The 15,515-nt window shown below is 48.0% G+C and overlaps 1 protein-coding gene across 1 annotated transcript; it reads left to right on the plus strand.

Moving 5' to 3' along the window:
- The first annotated feature begins 252 nt into the window (after nucleotides 1-252).
- KHDRBS1 (KH RNA binding domain containing, signal transduction associated 1) lies at nucleotides 253-15,493 on the plus strand. The gene is made up of 9 exons (XM_071768096.1): nucleotides 253-730; nucleotides 7,355-7,482; nucleotides 8,059-8,175; nucleotides 9,208-9,354; nucleotides 11,267-11,403; nucleotides 12,279-12,495; nucleotides 12,746-12,813; nucleotides 13,155-13,213; nucleotides 15,353-15,493. The coding sequence occupies exons 1-9, from the start codon at nucleotides 403-405 to the stop codon at nucleotides 15,448-15,450; spliced, it is 1,299 nt and encodes a 432-aa protein (XP_071624197.1). The 5' UTR covers nucleotides 253-402; the 3' UTR covers nucleotides 15,451-15,493.
- The last annotated feature ends 22 nt before the right edge of the window (nucleotides 15,494-15,515 follow it).

Raw genomic sequence — 15,515 nt, forward strand, 5'->3', positions numbered from 1 at the left:
CGGCACGCAAGGGCCCGGATGTTGCGCAGGCGCCGTGAGTCGGCAGCGGGACGGATTTCTCGACAGCCGCGTGACTTGTGTCGCACCGTCCGTGCTGCGCACGCGCGCTCCGGGGCGGGGCGCGAGGCGGGGCGCGAGGCGGGGCGCGAGGCGGGGCGCGAGGCGGGGCGCGAGGCGGGCGGGGGGCGCAAGCGCAGAGGCGCCCGGGATGGTCGCGCGGGAGCCGGCGGGGCGGAGAGGAGCGGAGGGGGCGGTACTTCCGGCCCCGCACTTCCGGCCGTGTCGCCGCGGCGGTCGGTGTGGCTGCAGCGCTCGGCCCGGCCCGATCCGCTCCGCTGCCGCCGAACCCTCGGTCCCCGCCCCCTCCCTTCCCCCCTCCCCCCCAGTCCCCATCCCCATCGTATGCAACGCCGCGACGATTCCTCCGGCCGCATGGGCCGGGGGCCGGGGCCCGGCGGTGCCCGGCAAGGAGCATCTCAGCAGCGGCGGCCGCCCCGGGGCGGGGGGGGCCGCGGGTCCGGCGGGGGAGCGCAGCCGCCGCCGCCGCTTTTGACGTCCAACGCCTCGGGTGCTGCCTCGGGCGCTCAGGGCTCCGGGGCTTCTCCCTCCCCGCTGCTGTCCGGAGGCGCTGTCAAGATGGAGCCCGAGAACAAATACCTCCCCGAGCTGATGGCCGAGAAGGACAGCCTGGACCCGTCCTTCACACACGCCATGCAGCTCCTCACCGCAGGTACCGACTGCGGGGCGGGAGGGCACCGAGCTGGGGGGAGCGGGCAGGCTGGGAGGCGGCTCCGAGGGAAGGTTTCGGGGGAGCGGGGACTCCCCCATCCCCGGGGCTGCTGCGGCTCCCGGGAGCCCCGGGACAGCGGCGGGGACGTGGCCGTTGGGCCCGACCGTTCTGCACCCCCTGCCAGGCGCGACCCCCAAGGTTCTGAAAGTGAAATATTTCTCTTTGTTTAAACCCCCGCTTCATTCAGCGCCTGAGCCGGGTTACACGCAGCCTCAGAACTTTATTTCTAAAATGTTCTGTACTGGCCCTTGTCACCCGTGGGGGCAGAGGTGGCCGTAGAGAACGCTAAAAATGTTGTGGGATTTTGTTATTTTTTTTTCCTGTTAGCGTCTGTGTGAGTCCCCCGTGAGCCGTGGGTTGTGATAGCTTTGATTTCCCACTCGGGTTATCTGTGTTCCAGCTGGTTTCACGCCTCTGGTGAAGCTCCAGAGGGGCTGGGAATGGGAATGGGAATGGGAACGGCAGCCTTTGTTCTGTGCCCTTCTCCAATCGCCGGGCAGCTCTGATTTCTCCCAATCTCCCCCGTGCAGCTGCTGCCTCTGTGCAGCCGACTCAGCTGCCTCGGGACGATGCAGTCAGCTTCAAATTGGGAAGGAGTTTGTAATATTCCTTACTCCCAGCTTTCTGTGCCCGGAGCAGCAGAGCCTGGAGGTGCCGGGCAGGAGGTTAAGCTCAGATGAAATCTGCAGCTGAGCAGAGCTCTGTATTCTCTGCTGCTTCTCGTTTTGCTCTTAGACACTTTAATTATTTTGTTTAAAACCTGTGGTATTGCCGTGGTTGGTGCAGTGATAGAGATTTTATTAGCTCCTCCTAAAATTATTTCCTATAATTCTCAGGGATTGCTGCCTCTCCTTTGAGTAACTGGGTGTAGCCTCCTGGGTAACCTGGCATCACTCGTGGACATCTCCATCTGAGTAAATGAGCTTTATAATCCGATTTACCATCAATTTAATGTGTTTTTTTTTTTTTCATTAATAAAGCCCTTTAGCCAGCTGGTGCTCGACAGCTCAGTGGTGATGCCATCCAGTGAGGAGAAACCTCAGGAGTTTGCTAATTCCCTGACACAGAACACCATGCTGAGCCCACTGAGTAAAAAGCTTTGTGCCCTGAGTGGTGTAATGAGGCTTTACGAGGCTTTTTATAAAATGTATTTCATTAATTTAAAAATTGCTGATACTCAACTGCAGCTTTGTGAGACTTAAAATTGATCACTGGACAAGCTCCAGGTGCTTGCTTTGGATCTTTTGGAAACTGCTGTCCTTTGGGAAGGTTTGCTCACAGTCCAACATCCTGATGGTCTGAGTAGGGAGCTCAGGAGAAAATCTGAATTAAAACAGTTTTAGTTGACTTAATCCTTGCACAGATGACCCCAAACTGATCTGGGTGACTTAATTTCTCTACTGCTTGGGGATGTCATGTTGGAGAAGCTTCCGTAAAGTTTGCTGTTGGATTTAAGGATGGTCCAAAGATTGTAATGCATACAGCCAGCACAACTTGACCAAACCAAATTCCAGTCAAAAAAACAATGTCTGATTATTGAGTGTCAGCACTGTTCCCCTTCCAGCTTTTTGCCAGGAGTGGAAGGTGCTCATCCTGCCTGCCTCTGGGGGGGAACCCCACAGGAGTTCTGCACTGAAACTAAGATTTCTTCTTTAAAAACAATATGAAAAAGTAGCCTAAAATACTTCTGTGGTTCTGATGCTGCTTTGCATGTCTGGAGAAAATGAGCATTGCTTAGGAGGAAGATGAAGGGAAGCACAGTGATACAAAATACTGAATCTTGAGCAATTTTCTGTGTGGGGATAAGGCAGCAAAGTGTCTGGATTGTGGGGTTCTGTTCCCCAGCACCATGAGTGGAAATGGGAAACTGGGCTTTCTTGCATCTTGGAACACCATCTGCCTTTCCTCACTCCTGTGATTCAGGCTCCGTGTGACTTTCCTCTCCCTTAGGCACAAGAAAAGCCCTTTTCCTCACTTGGGTTTCTGCTGTGGGAGGGGGAGATGCTGCTGGTGTCCTGACAGGCACAGTCCCCTCTGCTTCTCTGTGTTGGGGGGGCAGGAGGCATCCACTGGTGTGTTAACTAGGCATGGGGTTGTGGTTTTTTCAAATTCTTGTGGTAATCTTCACTATTTTTATTTCCTGAGGAAGCCAAGTGAAACAGGCTGGTCACCTCCAGGCTCCCTGTGCTTCTCACAGGTCTGGGAGCTGTGCCATCCCACAGTCTGCAGCATCTAGTTGGTCCTTGTGTGATTGATAATGGAGCTTTTTAGACCCCCCCAGGAGTGAGGAGGGGTGGGTATGGCTGCTGAGGGGGGGTTTGGAGCAATGGGCAGATGCAGAACCTGTGAAGGGAGGGAGCATCCAGGAGCTGGAGTGAGGGCAGAGCCCTGGGGAGCATCTCAAGGTGCTGGAGGAGTCCTTGCCAGCATCCCCTGCTGGGTTTCCTGCCAGGAGTTTTCCCAGGAAGGAAAATGGGCTGTGTGGGAAAGGTGGCTGGATGTGTGGTGGCCAGGCTGGTGCCAGGGAAGCAGACAGTGGGATTAGAGATGGGCTGAGATCACAGGAGTGGTGAGAAACTGTGTCCCAGAGCAATGCACCTGCTGAGTGTGGAGTTCAGGCTGTCCTGAAATGGAGAAGAGGATCTGGAGTTGTTCCCGAGTGTACCCCAGAGGAGTGACTGCCACCTCAAACCTGTGCCCAGGTGTCACAGACTGATGTGCCACTGCCTTTTCACCACTGGGGTTTTTAATGTCCCTGTTGCTAAGCCATACCAATGGTATATTCCCTGCTGCTGCCCTGCCTGTCACTGCTGGGACTTTGCCTCCTCTGTCCTTCTGCCATGTCCCAGCTCACCTCCAGCCTTTCTTCCCTCTGCCTTATGCCTGAGCAGTGTCTCTGTTCTTCCCCTTCTCCCTGTGCTGGTGTCAGTCCCCTCTCTCCCCAGCAGAGCTGGCTGCAGATGGGTCCCAGCACACAGGCTGGGGAAGGGCTGGGGGGGTTCAGCAGAAAGCAGGAGGGAACAGTGGGGTTGGGCTTGCCAAATTCTGCAGCCACCACTCTTGGCAGAGTCCACCCAGGAGCAGCTCCCTGCTTCCTCTCCTCTGAAATCAAACCAACTGGGGAGGAGTAGCATAGGAGGGAGGGAATTCTGCTTTCCTCCAGCAGCTCCTGTCCCCAGACTGCTGGGGGGGTTCTGTGTGTTGGTTTTGGGGTTCTTTTTGGGCATGGGGTCAGTGTTTTCCAACTGCCAAGATAGTTCTCTCAGTGTTGTGAATAGACAGATTGTGTCTCTGCCTACAGAGCACAAGTGTGCTGCAGGACAATGCTTAATATGTTGGTTTTTGTTGTTAAGGAAGAGCTTGGGCTTAGCTCAGGAGTAGCACTGTGGCTGCTTTAGCCTCCTCCTTGTGAAGCAGCAGCGTTACCAACCCCCTTTACCTACCCCTTAGGATTTCTTCCGAGACAATGCAATCACTGCCCCACATGAAGTCCTGGAAGCCACTGCCACACATGCTGCCAGACTGCTGACATTCCCCGTGGCAAGAAGGTAACCTTCTGCTGCTCCTCTGACACGGCTTTAAAAAACCAGCACTGAAATGAGGAGTGCTTAACCCCTCCAGGTACCCTTCTCCTTCCTATCAGTAAGTGGTCTGACCAACTGCTGCCCCTCAGCACCTCACTCACTGCTGCTTCATGTCCCTGACCTGCCAGAGTGCACCCAGACTGACCCCTGAGCAGCAGGACACACAGGACATGTTCTCAGCCCTCCTTCACACCTATTCCCAGACTTGGGAGTTTGTTCTGAGGGTGTGAAGGGGACTGTGAGGTCACCCACACTGACCCAGATTGCAGAACCTGAAGAACTTTGAGTTATTCTGCTGGGGCAGAGTTGGGTTTTGTTTGGTTGTTGTGTTGGGGTTTTTTTTTTGGTTTGTTTTTCTTTTTTTTCTTTTTGTATGTTTTGGATTTCATTGGAAGATTGAGTGGTGGTGGAGCTGATGCTTTTGCCAGAAAATGATCCATTCTTTGTTGCCCTCACAGACTGATTCCCAGATATGTCAGGAGGCAGAGTGGCTCTTGCAGTGTGGTTGGTGCTGATTCCCAGGTGTGCAGAGGCTCAGGGTGGTTGTGTTGAGTTTTGACAAGGTGGAAGATGCCTCTGTGTTGTTCAGTTTGCATCAAGAAAGTCGTAGGGTGCTTTGCCTCTTGCTGTGTGTGTAGGGAATGCTTCTTGTTAAGTGCAGGATGCATTTCAGAAATTCACTGTCTTTGGAGAACCAAAAATGTTGGGTATTGTAGTGCAGGGTCTGAAGCTGTGCCTTAACCAGAGGTAAGGCCACCAGTGCAGTTTCTAGTTTCCAAATCTTAATTATCTGATATGTTTTTATAGCTGAAATAAAAGAAAATATATGTAAAACTAATCAAGGCAGCTTGTTACAATTATAAGCTCTTCTCTTTATTTTATAAGTTTGACAGTGCTTGAGCTTCTGGGTTTTTTTACTTCTGCATAGTGTCTTTCAAAAATCATTTATTTTTATAGCAAAAATCAAGCTAACTTTTCCAAAGCAATTAGATCCAGTAATTATTTTTTTTTTTAAAGTAAGGAGTCATGGTAACACTTCTTTAAGGCAGCCAAGGTGCTGTTGCAAGTAAAAATACAAAATTTGGGCTTTTTTCCATGATTATTCAATACAGTCTCCAAGTTCTGTATTTAAATGTCTAAACTAAAAAGCAGTGTATATGTGTCCATAACTGAAAAGATAAAATACAGATCATGTGATCATGTTTTCTTAAGATTGGGTTGTTTGGGTTTTTGTTGTTTTTTTTTTTGATTGCACATGTCATTGCTTGACTTCTCAGCCCATGAGGCTGTGGTTGCCCATCCCTCAGCAGGATGAGGGGAACCCCATTGCTCCCATTTCTGTTGGGATGATGCTGGAATATCAGTAAGCAGCTGGTGTGCCAGTCTTCCAGAGCTGTAAACATGAACATTTAGGCTGAAACATTGAGTTTCTGAGCTGGGCCCAAATGAGAAGAAGCACAGGATGGGACACCTGCTCTCAGTTCTGGTAATGACTGAGCAGTCGTGAGTTTCAGTTCTGTCTTGCAGCTTTAATCCAGTTATATGTACAGTCTTGTCAAAGTGTCTCTCTTTCCCCTGAGATGTGAGAAGTTGTATTTAGAGTGCTTTCAACTCAGAAGAGTTATTTACAGGTCTTGGGTTTGCTGATGAAATGGCACAGTTTAACTTCTAAGGAAGGGTCATGCTTCTCCCCCTGATAAGCATGGTAAATAATAATTCCTGATAACAGGCAGTGTGTGACCGTTTCTTTTTAGTTGGACCAAAGAGTCCATCAATGGTTCATCAGTAATTGGGGATTGGTAATAATGGGTTGTCTCCACATTTGAGGGAACTTGTCATGTAGTTGTTGGCCATTAAATTAAAATTGTACATTAGAAATCCTTGGAAAAGAAAAGCCATCTGTGGGCTGTGCTCTTTTGTGAAATGGAAGGTGGTGTTCTTGTACATGGGAAGGTGATTAATGACTGTGCCTTGCAGGTGATCGTCAGTCTTCTCCATGTGGGTTTTCTCCATGAGGTGACTGTCTCCTGCCATCTCACACAGAAAGTTTAATTTTGGGACAGATTTGAGGTGTTTGTGTACTAGTTCCTAATTAGCCCACCTTAATGACCTATTTCCAGAAGGTTATTTGGATGTTGTTCCACATCCCCCTCAGGCTGCAGCAATGCCTTCAGCTCACCCAGGACACCACTGTTTTTTTTTCCCAAGACTCTTAATTCACAATATGCAATTAAAAATCCAGATCCTATTTGGAGAGACAAAAATGTGTAGTTGCATTGCCTGCATCATGTTCAGGACTCCTGACACTTGCTTTTCTGGCTGTATGCCTGAGGCATACAACTTAAAAACCAAGCTAGGAATTGCTTTTGTGATAAAAGTGCATTCACTTAATGAAATTAAGCTTATAAGAATTTCATGAGCCAGGGAGCACTCCAGTGTGTGCTTGGTTGGGCTCCTGGTTGTTAGGAATGGTTTCAACTGAACTGCAGATCAGGATGTCAGGAGGCTTTGGTGCCACTACTTAAATTACAGATGGAAAATAATGTTTGAAGAATGAGGCAGTTCCCTGGTGTGCTGCTGAGCTCTTGTGTCAGAGCTGGAGGTCCCAGGTCCTGCATTCCTGGTGGCATCAGGAGTTTGGGGACTGAGAGGAAAGCACAGCAGAGGTGATACACAAAATCATACTGACAGTTCCCTACACTGACCTGTTTGGGTTATGTGTGGAGCAATCTCTGCTGTTCTTGCTCATTTTTTGCTCATTATCCTGGTTTTTGGCCTCCTGGAATCCCTAGATGGGAAGAGAGGAAGGGGCAAGCTGAGGTGGCACTAAAGAGGTGGCCTGACTATCCAGATTCCATTGATGCAATTTTAAGTGTTCACATATTCACAGAGAATGAGGGTGGTATGTCCTGTCATAATTCCAACTCTAAAATGATGCTTGTTTGAGGAATATAAGCAGCCCTATTTTTATCTTGTTTAGAAATTGAAAAAATTCAGAAGGGTGAAACAACAAAGAAGGATGAGGAAGAGAACTACCTGGATTTATTTTCCCACAAGAATATGAAACTGAAAGAACGAGTTCTGATACCTGTCAAACAGTACCCCAAGGTGAGGGCCAGAAAATAGCTTACTGAATCTCTGTGATTTGCTCATTTTCTGTGGATTTTATGGCTGACTTTTAGAGATAGTGGCTGTCAAAGTGTCAGCAGGAGTTACACCAGTGTTCCACTATCACTATGGAATTTTTCCTCTGCAGGCTTGCAGGATCTTATTTCTAATATATTGCATTTCTAGAATGTCTTGGGATAAAGATAAATGGTGATGCATAGCTGTGGTCTTTTATTACCAGAATACACACTTTCATATGTAGAGCTTTGTGTTTTGCAGTTAAGAACTCATTTAACTCTTAAGTCTTGATGCCTGCAAAACTACTGGAGAGTAGATGTTAGAATTAAACACCTTGTGTGAGTCAGTGTAGCTTGATTTCCAGGTAGAGCATTTTTCCATGAAAAGAACATTCTGGAACTTAAATTTTCCCTTGCATTTTTGGTCCGTATTTTTTTGTTGAGGTGAAGAGAGAATGGAGGGGCTAAATTTTTTTTTTGTCAGCCAGCATAACGTTCAGAAAAGCTTTTGTTAAGGCTGCTGAGCTCTAGAGCTAATTTGATGTTTGTTCATTTACAGTTTAACTTTGTTGGAAAGATTTTGGGACCTCAAGGCAACACCATCAAAAGACTTCAGGAAGAAACTGGTGCTAAGATATCTGTGCTTGGGAAAGGTTCAATGCGAGACAAAGCAAAGGTGAGGGCATCACCCTTGAACACATACACAGAGATTAATGCATTTCACAGTGCTGTGAGAACCAGTGATTCTCAAATCATTTTATAAAAATATTAAACCATTAAATCCAAAAGCAAGGGCAGTAAGGAGTCATGGTTCCAAATTTGTTCTGAGCATGTTGGGAACAATCTTGACTGGGGCAGGAGTGGGATGTCTGCTTTATGATCATGTTTTAGAGGCCACTCATCTTCTGATATCCTGTTCCTGTGGATGCAGAGATGTTTAGATAAAAGGTGAAGTACAAAGTTTATAAAATAAGAATTAATTCCAGCTCCTATGAAAAGTCATTCTCTAGAGGAATATGTTTCCCCTCCAAAGAATAAAGCTTTTTTCCAGCTGTTCTGTCTGAAATCCTTAAATCCACATGGTTCACTGAAGCTGTTGGAGCAGTGTGTTCCTGATAATCTTTAGTGAATCACAAAGCGCCAAGAGGACTTTCTGAGCTGAAAAAAAAAAGAAATTTTTTTCCTTCCTGCTTAATCCCAAAACTGAGCTAAGAGTCAACTGACCTGTAACTGAATTCAACTTTTTACTTTAGCAACATGAAAAGCTTTGACACTTGTAGCTTACTTGAAGCTTCTTCAAGCCATCTGAATAAAACAGGTGTCTAAGAGCAGTTGAAGAGCAAGCTTGTTTGAGGCATTAGAATTTGATAGAAAAGTAAAGAGCACCTCAGGCAGAAAGGTGGTGTAAAAGAGGAAGAACACTGCTTGCAAGTGCTTAATGTTCTGGAAAGAAGTGGCTGGCATTGACACACCAGCAAAAATATCAGTCACCTGAAAGAGCAGCTATAAAAAGATGGAAGGTGCAGGTTTCATGTGGCTTCTTATAAAAGTGTGTTCTCCTCTGCCTAGTATGTTACCATGATCTGCATCCAGGCATGGTCAAAATGCTTTTACAGACATTTCCTGTTCAGGCTTAGAAAACAGATTAATAAAAATGGTTTCTCTGCATCTTTCTTACTTTAGAAATCTCCACTCTGCTTTATTTCAGGAGGAAGAGCTGCGTAAAGGGGGAGATCCTAAATATGCTCACCTAAATATGGATTTGCACGTCTTCATTGAAGTTTTTGGTCCCCCTTGTGAAGCATATGCTCTGATGGCTCATGCCATGGAAGAAGTCAAGAAGTTCCTGGTCCCGGTATGTGAAGGGGCAGAGGTCTGGGAATCTGGGTGAGACCTGCAGAGTGCCAGGCTCATGCTACAGGAATGGTGCAGCTGAGGAAGCCTGGAGCATTGTGTGTGTGTGTGGCAGCAGAAAACGACCCCATTCATCTCACATGAAGGGATGAATTAGTCCCCTAACCATAACTAGAGGGACGTGCACTTACATGGCAGTTGGGCAGAGCACTTGGAGCAGGCATTGCTTTCCCAGTACAAGCTGTGGATGCTGGGGTGGGTGGATGGGTGGGCAGCTTGTCTGGCTCCATCTGTCAATTTTAGCAGGAGAATAACTTTAGCTGTGCTTGGCATAAGGGAGACTTGTTGGATGGGTTCCTCTGAATTGGAACTGGAGCATAGAAATCAGGCTAGAAAACTGTATTGATCAGAACCTGCTTACTGTTATCTCTGCTCTAAAGGGGTGCTGTGAGGATGAGGAGGGTGAGTGCCCATGCAACTTCATAGTAGGATTCAGTGTTGTAGCTCTTTTGAGACACATCTGTTAAATTAATGTTTCTACAGCTTTCAGTGTAGCTGATGTGAATGAACCTCCCTTTGCTAACCAGGCATTTATACAGATAACCCTTGTTATCCCTGTGGGGATGTTTTACACTTTTGAACCCTTTGAGACCTTTATGCTCAGCTTTGTGCCATGGTGGAGTATTGTCTCCAAGAACTGCAGAGCTTGAAGGAGTCTTCTGCACATTATTAAAACAGCAGTGTTGCTTTCTAAATGAGGAGAACGAGATGGGAAAGAAGCAGGCAGTGCCTCTTGCACCTGATGAGCTCAGCCTGTAGTTCAGGGACCTGGCAGGTATGAGCTGGATACACCCCAGCACTGTGCTCAGTGGCTGAGCCTGCAGAGCTCAGAAGTTCTGTTTGAAAACTCAGGGGTGGGCAGAACCTGAGGGCAGTGAGTAGTAGGGAAGTGTGGAAAAGCATATTGGTGCTGTGGGATTTCTGTGAGTCTGAGCCAGAGAGGAGGAGAAATTGTGATGTGAAGTGCCTTTGAAGGAAAGAGGTCATCTTCAAGGAGCCCCTGGGATGTACAAAACCTCAGTTTGCTAAAGCAAGCCTGCAGCCTTCCCATTTAAAGTGTCTTTATCTGTCACTGCCTTCAAACAATGTGTTAAACTTGTGAAAATTGACAGAAGAGTCACTATGGAAGGCAGCAGTGCTGTGAAGACACATCTGGTAGGAGACTCCTTGCCTTGTGTTGTTTCCATGGCATCAGGAGGATCCTGGGTGTGAGGCCCAGCCTGCCTGGGTGTTGAGAGGAGGGATGAGGTGGGATGCAGGGTCACCAGAGATCTGGGATAATTCTTCAAGCTAGATCCCCTGGGGCAGTGGTGACACAGGGAGCCAGACACACACACACTGCCTTCCTGAGAATCTGAAAACACAGCCTGGATTTGGAAATGGGGTGTTTGCTCCTTGTTAGGCTGTGTTCCTTCAGCTATGTGTCAGGAGCACAGCAGTATTTTATGTTGTGTGAGCTCACTGCCAGCCACTTGCCTTTAAATGGGAGCTGTAAGGTGCTGGAGGTGAGATGTGTCTCACCTGACTTCACCTTTGAACTCCCCAACATTTGCAAATGGATCTTCCCAGCAGCCCTGGGATGCCAAACATCAATCGGGTACCTCCAGAATTCCTATCAGCAAGGTCCTCTTCCCAGGCACCAGCTGGAGTTTTCCCTGGAGGTGGTGTGTGCCCTTCTTGGCTGGTCTGGAGGTGGCTGTCAGTACCACACTGCTGCCTGCTGAGCAAGTCCCAGCCAGACAGCACCTTTGGATTTAGACCCATCAGGTTGTTTTCATCCCAGCACTGTGATACCCTGGAGCACAGACTGGCTGTTGGCTGTTCTTTGGAGCTGACTCTTCCCCCCTCTTTAGGATATGATGGATGATATCTGTCAGGAGCAATTCTTGGAACTCTCCTATCTGAATGGTGTCCCAGAGCCGGCTCGAGGCCGAGGAGTCCCTGTGAGGGGAAGGGGAGCAGCTCCACCACCTCCTCCACCTGTTCCAAGGTATTTCTCCCAAAAGCACAGACTTGGAAACGCTGCACCTTGCTCAGAGCTGTTCTGCCAGATGAGGTTAAGCACATCAGCTTTTTGGCCCTGACCTTGGCTTCTGGCCAAGGTCTTCCAGCCTTTTAGCAAGCTGGCATCAAATGTTTTATGTGTTCCGAGATGTAATCTAGCACAGTGGGTGGCTTCTGGGTTATTTTTAATATCTGGAATCAGTAGCTTCATAAAGTAACCTTTTGAAAATTGGCCTATGAAATCATATGTGGATTGATGTGTCCTGTTTGCTTCCGTAGCCCTCAGCAGAAAAAGCATTTCCCATCCTTTGCAAGTTATAGGATGGCATTATTCTGTCACTGCTATGAAGGCATTGGGATAAATTGGTGATAAAACTGTTCCTATAGTTGTTGCTTCATTACCTATTTCATAGAGGGGAAAAATCTTTGCTTCTGAGTGTTTATCCCAAAAGTGTCCCTGCTCATCTCAGCTCTGATCTTTACAGTTCTGAAGGTCTGGCAGTCATTCTAGGTTAGTAATAGATGGTTGTTTAAAATGAACTCTGAGAATTTACTTGCTAAAAGTTCTGTATCAGATTTATTTTCTTTGTCTGTACAACATGTAATGCAGTAGAGTTCTCACTAGAAGAGGTTTTGGTAAATCCTGCAGTACAACAATGCCAACAATTCTCATGCTTTCCTTCTAGATAAAGAATTCATGACTTAGTTAATGCTAACTGCATTTACTCACCAAGCTGCTGCATTCTAAAGTAGGCACAAGAAGCATATGTGCTGCCCTCAGTGCCCAGCACACAAGCAGTGCAGCAGGAGGTGCTCACCATCCTCAGGAGATGCTCACCATCCTTTTCCTCTCCTTTTCAGGGGCCGTGGTGTTGGTCCTCCCCCTCCTCCTCCTCCTCGGGGGGCCCTGGTGCGAGGAGCCCCGGTGCGCGGTGGCATTGCCAGGGGAGCTGCTGTCACCCGGGGGGTTCCTCCTCCCCCAGCAGTCCGGGGGGCTCCTGCCCCCAGAGCACGTGCAGCTGGCATTCAGAGGATACCCCTTCCTCCTCCTCCTGCTCCAGAAACCTACGAGGAATATGTAAGAAACAAAATACCTTTGTTTTCTTTTGGCTTTCATTCCAGCTAGCTGATCGTGGTTTAGATGTTCAACATATCCTCCCAAACCATGGGACACAAGCAGGTTTTAGCCACCTGTGTCTTATGACTGAGCCTCTTTCCTGTGGCAGGGAAGGACTCCCAGGCTCCTCTGCTGTGGCCTGAATTCAGTTTTGCCATTACTCATGGTCAGGTCCTTCCATTAACACCAGTGATGTCATCATCTGTTTCAGGGCTATGATGATGCTTATGCAGACCAGAGCTATGAGGGGTATGAAGGCTACTACAGCCAGGGCCAAGGGTAAGTTTGCTTCTCTCCTTACTGTGGTGGAGAAAAATATGCATGATCTTTTGATGTTGGTTTGTGTTTTGTTTTGTTTTGTTTTTTAAGGGCATGGAAATGCTCATTTCTGAGTTTGAGTTGTAGGGAAAGTGCTCTGTTCTGCTGGAATCCAGGAGTTCCTGGGATTTAACTTTTGGGAATGTCCCAGTGTCCTTGGCAATTCTGTAAATGAAGTGATCAGACACACCACAGCCATGGGCAGCATTGGGCATCTTTGCTTTTCAAGTGTTTGTGCAAGTTGTGCCAGTTTAGGCATTTGGTTTCAGCCCTGTGTGTGACCAGCATGATTACTCTTCCAGGGACACAGAATACTATGATTATGGACACGGGGATGCACAGGAGACCTATGAAGCTTATGGTATGTCTGGGAATGCTGTTCTTGTGACAGAGAAGGGGCTGCGTGTACCTGGGAATTTTCTGCAGCAGTTGCACATAGCTGGAATGGCTTGTGGGCAGCTTAACTGTTTTCCAGTGCCACTCCACGTGCTGAGCAGAAATTTACTGAGAAGAACCTGGAGTAGTTTTCATGGCAAAATGTTTATACCATTCAGATTATCCATGTCTGAACAACCAAAGGCATTCTCTGATTCTTAGATTCTTATCTAACTTGTTTGTCTCAAAGGTAATGCTTTTAGAACTACATTTTTTTAACTACAGAAATATCTCCATTTCCTTGTAGCTTTAAAATATGTTCAGAGCTCTGGGTTTCCACCCACAGCACTACTTTTACTGCAGTCTGGTTTTCACATATTATATTTTGTTGAGCAGAATGAGTGCATGTTCCAATCTGCTTCCTTATCCTCAAAAACCCACTATCTGATACTGACTCTCCACCATACATCTGTTTGAAAAATGGATTTAAATGAGGCCTCCCTTTGACTAGGTGGAACAATTTTGGTCAGTGTGACTGCCAGTGTATGAGGTTTAGCTAATTTGAATTATGTAAGGCTACCAACTTGGGCTAGACAGAGAAATGTGGGAGACCAACTTAACCACAACTGTGTAAATCACCAACTGTTGAAAACAATGGGCCTTAGAGCTGAGGTGCCAGCAGTAGAGGATTGAGTGCCAGCATTTTTTTTTTTTTTTTTTAATCTAATTGAGATATCTGAGCTTATGAATGGCATCTGCACATGGCAGTGAGTAAGATTCATTTTCCTCTGGCTGTAAACAAGCTGAAGTATAAGCAGTTAGGAAAGCTTTACAGCCGGCTGCTTCATGGCATGGAAATGGGCTGTGCTGAGAACTGCAGAGCAGCTGTGAGTGAATGCAGGTAGAGAGGATAATGATCAGCAAGAGAGATTTTCTGGGATCCTCAGGAGCTGGGAATCCCCTGTGCAGTGTCATGCTGGTATTAGAGAAGCAGAGTTGTTAATTCAAAGTTGTTAATATGCTGACTGTCCCTCTGCCAGCCCTGGTGTCTTTCCTGCTCTGAGCTGAAGCTGTGAGAGGTTCAAATTCAGATGCCTGGCCCAGGGATGCTCTTCCAATCCAAGATGCATTTGGATAGACAGCTGCTGTCAGTCACCTTGGCTGTCTCTCTTCCCTTCAGTGGTTGGGTTTCTTGCCTGTGTTAGTCATGCAGCACAAAGCGGCTTTTGTGCCTCCTGCTTGGTAGGAGAGCAGTGGTGCTGTCTGGGGTGTGAAGGCCAAAATGCTCACTGTATACTTGGCATGAAGTTGCCACAGCTAATCTGTTTATCCACAGTCATTTCCCTTGGTCTCCTTTTCATGAAAACAGTATTAGAGAAATAAAATTGTTGAGCCAGGCTGGAGACAGTGTAGGGAAAATGGGAACGTGCTTCCTGGTGTTAGGAACAGCCTCTGCTGTCTTTTGGGCTTCAGGACATTTGTTCCCATACCCTGGTGAGAGTGGCAGGGTGCTGCAAGCAGAAGGCATCCAGCTCACAAAAGCTGAGCTGGGATTTTTGGAGCTGGAGCTTGGTCAGGGACAACGGGAATGCCAACTCCAGTTGCTTTGGTGGTGGCTGTCCTGGATTCATGGAGGGGAAGGATCAGTGAGGCAGAGTCAGGGAGAGGATGGTGTCTGATCTCCAGTCCAGTGTGCTGCTGTCCCAGAGCTGTGTTGTTTTGGCACAGCTACCCAGGAGCTGCCTTCCTGGCACTCAGGATGGAGAGGAGCAGTCCCCCCAGCCAGACCCTGGGGTTTGAGGTGCTGTTGGGGCCGTGACTGCTGTGACCTTCCCCAGAGCTGCCCCAGGAATTGGCTTTGGCTCTGCAGCAATTAATTACTCCTAAGAGGCACCACATTCTTCCAGGTCAGCACTCAGCCAGGCTGGGGGAGCTGCAGGGATCCCACCCCAGTGGCTTTTTTCCCACCACATGCTGCAGATGGGGGGGGTTGCTGGACCACAGGGCACTTTGCAGCCTGGTTTTGGAGTGAAACCGGGAGCCCTGTGGCTGCACATCAACCCCCAGAGGGGAACCTGGCTGGCAGCTCTCCCCCACCCCTGACTTCTCCCTCTCTTTTCTGCAGGGCAAGATGACTGGAATGGAACCAGACCCTCCCTGAAAGCCCCTCCAGCCAGGCCAGTGAAGGGAGCCTACAGAGAGCACCCATACGGACGTTATTAAAAAGCAAACATGAGGGAAAAATAGCAGTTATGAGCAAAACAGTTGTTACTGATTCTTGTATCTCC

Source organism: Heliangelus exortis, chromosome 24 (assembly GCF_036169615.1).
Source record: "Heliangelus exortis chromosome 24, bHelExo1.hap1, whole genome shotgun sequence".
Classification (NCBI taxonomy): domain Eukaryota; kingdom Metazoa; phylum Chordata; class Aves; order Apodiformes; family Trochilidae; genus Heliangelus; species Heliangelus exortis.